Source organism: Elephantulus edwardii, unplaced genomic scaffold (assembly GCF_000299155.1).
Source record: "Elephantulus edwardii isolate Elephantulus edwardi_28Jun2011 unplaced genomic scaffold, EleEdw1.0 scaffold00044, whole genome shotgun sequence".
NCBI lineage: Eukaryota > Metazoa > Chordata > Mammalia > Macroscelidea > Macroscelididae > Elephantulus > Elephantulus edwardii.
In genome coordinates this window covers 10,670,288-10,675,034 of record NW_006399794.1, presented here as the reverse complement: position 1 = coordinate 10,675,034, position 4,747 = coordinate 10,670,288, and the positions used below count along the sequence as shown (strand labels likewise).

General features: G+C 37.8%; 1 protein-coding gene across 1 annotated transcript; it reads left to right on the top strand.

The window, feature by feature from the left end:
- The first annotated feature begins 299 nt into the window (after positions 1 to 299).
- Positions 300 to 1,238, top strand: LOC102850553 (olfactory receptor 51B6-like). Its single transcript, XM_006885497.1, has one exon. The coding sequence runs from the start codon at positions 300 to 302 to the stop codon at positions 1,236 to 1,238; it is 939 nt and encodes a 312-aa protein (XP_006885559.1).
- The last annotated feature ends 3,509 nt before the right edge of the window (positions 1,239 to 4,747 follow it).

Here is a 4,747-nt window from a genome sequence, read left to right as displayed (position 1 = left end):
CATGTTCTGGGTTGTAAGATCTGTAAAAATGTCAAACAAGTCTATTCTACATATACTGAATGTTGTATCTCCAGCATATTGCTCAATAGTTTTATATATACTGAAGTCTGAGTAACAGTTACTCCTACAATCTATTTCCCAATATCCAGGAGTCTCCAAGGAATGGTTGAATTACTACGCTTGCTGTCATCAGATAGACGATTTATGAAGAGGTAGCACATTCCAGAAGGACTTCAAAAGATCTAGAAGATTCTATTGCTTTATCTGGAAGAAAAACTTCCCAATTTATGAGTCCCACAATGTGGCTAAATACCACTATTTCCCCCTTCCTTCTGACTGGTTTTCCAGGCATGGAGAAGGCACATCACTGGATCTCCATCCCATTGTTCGTAGTGTACATCTCCATAATCCTTGGCAATGGTACCCTTCTCTTTCTCATCAGAGATGACCATATTCTTCACGAGCCTATGTACTATTTTTTAGCCATGCTGGCAGCTACAGACCTTGGGGTGACTCTGACCACAATGCCTACAGTGCTGGGTGTCCTGTGGCTAAATCATAGGGAGATTGGCCACGGAGCCTGCTTCTCTCAGGCTTATTTTATTCATACTCTTTCTATTGTGGAGTCAGGTGTCTTGCTTGCCATGGCCTATGACCGCTTCATTGCTATCCGCAACCCCTTGAGATATACCTCCATACTTACCAACACTCAGGTAATCAAGATTGGTGTGGGGGTATTGACAAGGGCTGGTCTGTCAATTATGCCAATAATAATTAGACTGCACTGGTTTCCCTATTGTCGATCCCACGTACTCTCCCATGCTTTCTGTTTGCACCAAGATGTTATCAAGCTAGCCTGTGCTGATATCACCTTCAATCGTCTCTACCCAGTTGTGGTTGTGTTTGCAATGGTCTTGTTGGACTTTCTCATCATCTTTTTCTCCTATATTTTGATTCTTAAGACTGTCATGGGCATTGCTTCTGGAGAAGAGAGGGCGAAGGCCCTCAACACTTGTGTTTCCCACATCTGCTGCATCCTGGTCTTCTATATAACTGTAGTTGGTCTGACGTTTATTCATAGATTTGGAAAGCATGCGCCTCACGTAGTCCACATCACAATGAGCTATATCTACTTCCTTTTCCCACCCTTTATGAACCCTGTCATCTATAGCATTAAAACCAAGCAAATCCAAAATGGTATCCTACGTTTGTTATCTCTATCTCATTCAAGAACGTGATCTGAAACATCAATATCTGAGGAGGAATTCAGGATCCTGGGCAGAGTGACATCTTTGTTGATAGAAGCAACCTTGAAAGACAATTTCTACAAAAGCCAATCGTGCTACCATTTAGTGCATTTTTCTTATTTTTTAAAAGAATTTATACTGGTTTATTTAAAAAGTTTGTACACATTGTTTTTCACACAGAATATTTCCCATTTCTTCATCCCCCTTCCCCTCTCTCCACCTATCAAATTATGCAACCCTATGATTAACACTATACCTACCCCAGACATCCTCAGCACACTGCTCCATCCCCCCGACCCTGAACTTGGATCCTCATCTTCTTTTTAAGTAATGGTCTTATACAATATTTGTCTTTATGGGACTGAGTTAGTTCACTAAGCACGAAGATCTCTAGGCCCTCCCAAGTTAGGTAGGAATTTACAAAATCATTGCTCCTGCATGCTACATAGTATTCCATAGTGTGAATGTACCATAATTTCTCAATACATTTGATTGTGGTTGGGCATTTGGGCTGTTTCCATCCATATTCTTGTGATGATGAATAACACAACTATGAATATTGGTGTACAAGTCTCCGTTTATGCCTCATTTTCTCAGGGTATATTCCAAGCAGTGGAATAGGTGGAACATATGGAATTTCTATGTTCAGCTTTTTGAAGAAGCACCAAAATGACTTCCAGAGTGGTTGTACCATATTATATTATCATCAACAATGTATAAGGGTTCCTATCTCGACACATCCTTTCCAACATTTAGTACTTTCTGTCCTGTTAAACCTTGCCACTGCTACTGGAGTGAGATTGTATCTCATTTTGCTTTGATTTGTATCTCTCTCTTGCCAGTGATTCTGAGCATTTCTTCATGTGTCTGTTGGCCATCCACACATCTTCCTGTGTGAAAATGTTGTCCACGTCTTTTGCCCATTTTGTAATAGTATTATCAGTCTTTTTCTTGTAGAGGTCCTATAGGGTTCTGTAAACTTTTGATATGAGACCCTTGTCTGAAATGGTATTGCCAAGCGTTTTGGGGTTTTTCCCAGTCAGTAGGTTTTCTTTTCACTCTGTTGGAAAACGTTTTTGATGTGCACAGAGATTTGATATTTAGAAGGCCCCATTTATCAATTTCATCCTCTCCAGATGTGCATTTCTGGTTGTATTTGGCAATCTCTTTATACCATAGACTAGGCTATCTAAGCTTGATTCCATTTTGTCTCTGATGAACTTTATGATCTTGAACTTTGCTCCCCAGGTCCCTGATGCACCTTGAGTTGATTTTGTATGTGGTTTCAGATGTTGATCCTGTTTCAGTTTTCTGCAGGTAGTAGTCCCATTTTTCCAGCATCATTTGTTGAAGAGGTTGTCATTTCCCCCATTTGATAGATTTTATTTCCTGTCAAATATCACTTGACCACACATAGTTGTATATTTCTGTGTTCTCAATTTTGTTCCATTGGTCTATGTGCCAGCCATTGTACCAGTATCATGCTGTTTTAGTCACTACCGCTGTGTAGCAGGTTTTGAGGTCAGGGACTGCTACGCCTCCCACTTTATTTTTGTTTTTCAGAAGTGCTTTGATTGTTTGGGGCTCTTTCCTCTCAAAATAAAGTTGACAATTCCCCTGTCAATCTCCTTGAAAAATTAATTTGGTATCTGTATTGGGAATGTGTTGAATATGTAGATCACTTTTAGTAGGATTTTTATTTTCATAATATTCAAGAATACGGCACACTTTTCCATTTAGTTAGGTCTTTTATTGTGTCTTGCAGAAATGTTCTATAGTCTTCTTTGTATAAGTTTTTTTTTTGTAACTCTAGTTAGGTTTACTCCCAAGTACCTCAATTTATGATTGGCTGTTATAAATGGTATTGCTTTCTTCTTTTCCTTCTCTGAGTTCTCTTTGTTACTATGGAGGAATCCCACTGATTTTAGGATATTGATCACATATCCTGCCACTCCACTAAATTGGCCCACTAACTTTAAGAGGTGTTTTTTTTAGTCCTTGATGTTCTCTGTGTACTCTATAGTATCATAGGCACATAACGATAGTGTAACCGTCTCTTTGCAAATCCAGATGTCTTTTATTTTCTTTAGAGCATTATTTCAACCTTCTGAGTTATAATGACATTATACATACATAACGACATACAAGTTGTCATGCAAGTATGTCTGTATACATAATTATAAATATGTGTATATGTTATTTATAAATATTATATACATATGTGTATATGTACATATGCAGTTATATGTATGCAACTGTACAAATGCACATGTAGACACATATCATATTAATGATCAGCATTTGTCTGTCATTTTGTTTTATTTAGTAGCTTGCATGTGGCTGTAATGCTAAATATTATGCCACTAGTATTTCAGGAACCAGCAGGAATCCCCCATGGTATTTTCTGTTGCTATGAAAGCATGTTAAAATATGACCATGTATAAAGAAGACTGAAGGAAATAAGGAGGCTTTGAATTATAGTGTTGGCAAAGAATTTTTATGCTATCATGGTCCACCAAAGAGTAAATAAATCTGTCTTACAAGAAGAAATTAAAGATGGAGCCAGCATGCTGCTTGGTAGCGAGGGTGGTGATGCTTCATCTCATCTCCCATACGTTGAGTATGTTATCCAGAGGAACCAGTCTCTGGAAAAGTCATCATATTTGGAAAAGTAGAAGATGCTCAGTGAGGTAGATTTACAGTGACTGGGACAATGAGCTTAAGCACAGCAGATATTGTGAGGATGGCAGAGGATCAAGGCAAAGCTTCTGTTATCCATAGGGCTGATAGGAGTCAGAGCTGACTCAATAGTACCAAAGAACAATGATATTAACTAAGTATATCTTCATGCCTAACTAATATTTATTGTGTTCCCAGATAGCTCATGCTGTTCGGTACACTTGAAGCACCTTGTGGTCTACAGCATGGTTCGACAGTATTGGACTCAAAGCAATTTTTTTAATATAGTCTGTACATAAAGGACCTTATATATCTAGCTGTAAGACATTTTAGACTATAGATTATTTCCAGCTTCTTCACTTGAATGGAACTCATTACTGTTTCTAAAGAGGGGAAAAATCATGTGAAGTAATAATCTTTACTCTGTTCTCAATTATTTGAGATTACAACTCTGGAAAAGAATATTTTTAAGAAATCAGCTAAGCAAAATTTTATAAATATTAATAATAGAAGATAGAACATTCCTAACCTGAATGACCATTGTCTTGGTGAGTTATTGCCAGATCTTGTTAAAAAGAATTTTTTTTTCACAATTAAGAGGTAGCTAAGGCTCAATTTTAAAGTATATCATAAATATTGTTGTTGATTGCCTTTGAGTCGAACACTACTCGTAGCCACCCTTTGAACAAAAAGGCCTGAAGCCCCTCTACAACTATCGACATTTATCAAAGTTCATAGAGTTTCTGGAGGCATGTTAGAAAGTGGATGCCACTCCTGCTTCCAGTGTCATCGAGTATGGTATGGAAAAAAAATTATGAGTT

Bases quoted from the DNA above. Each gene is read 5' to 3' on its own strand.
- LOC102850553 (XM_006885497.1), top strand. From the start codon at position 300: ATGTGGCTAAATACCACTATTTCCCCCTTCCTTCTGACTGGTTTTCCA.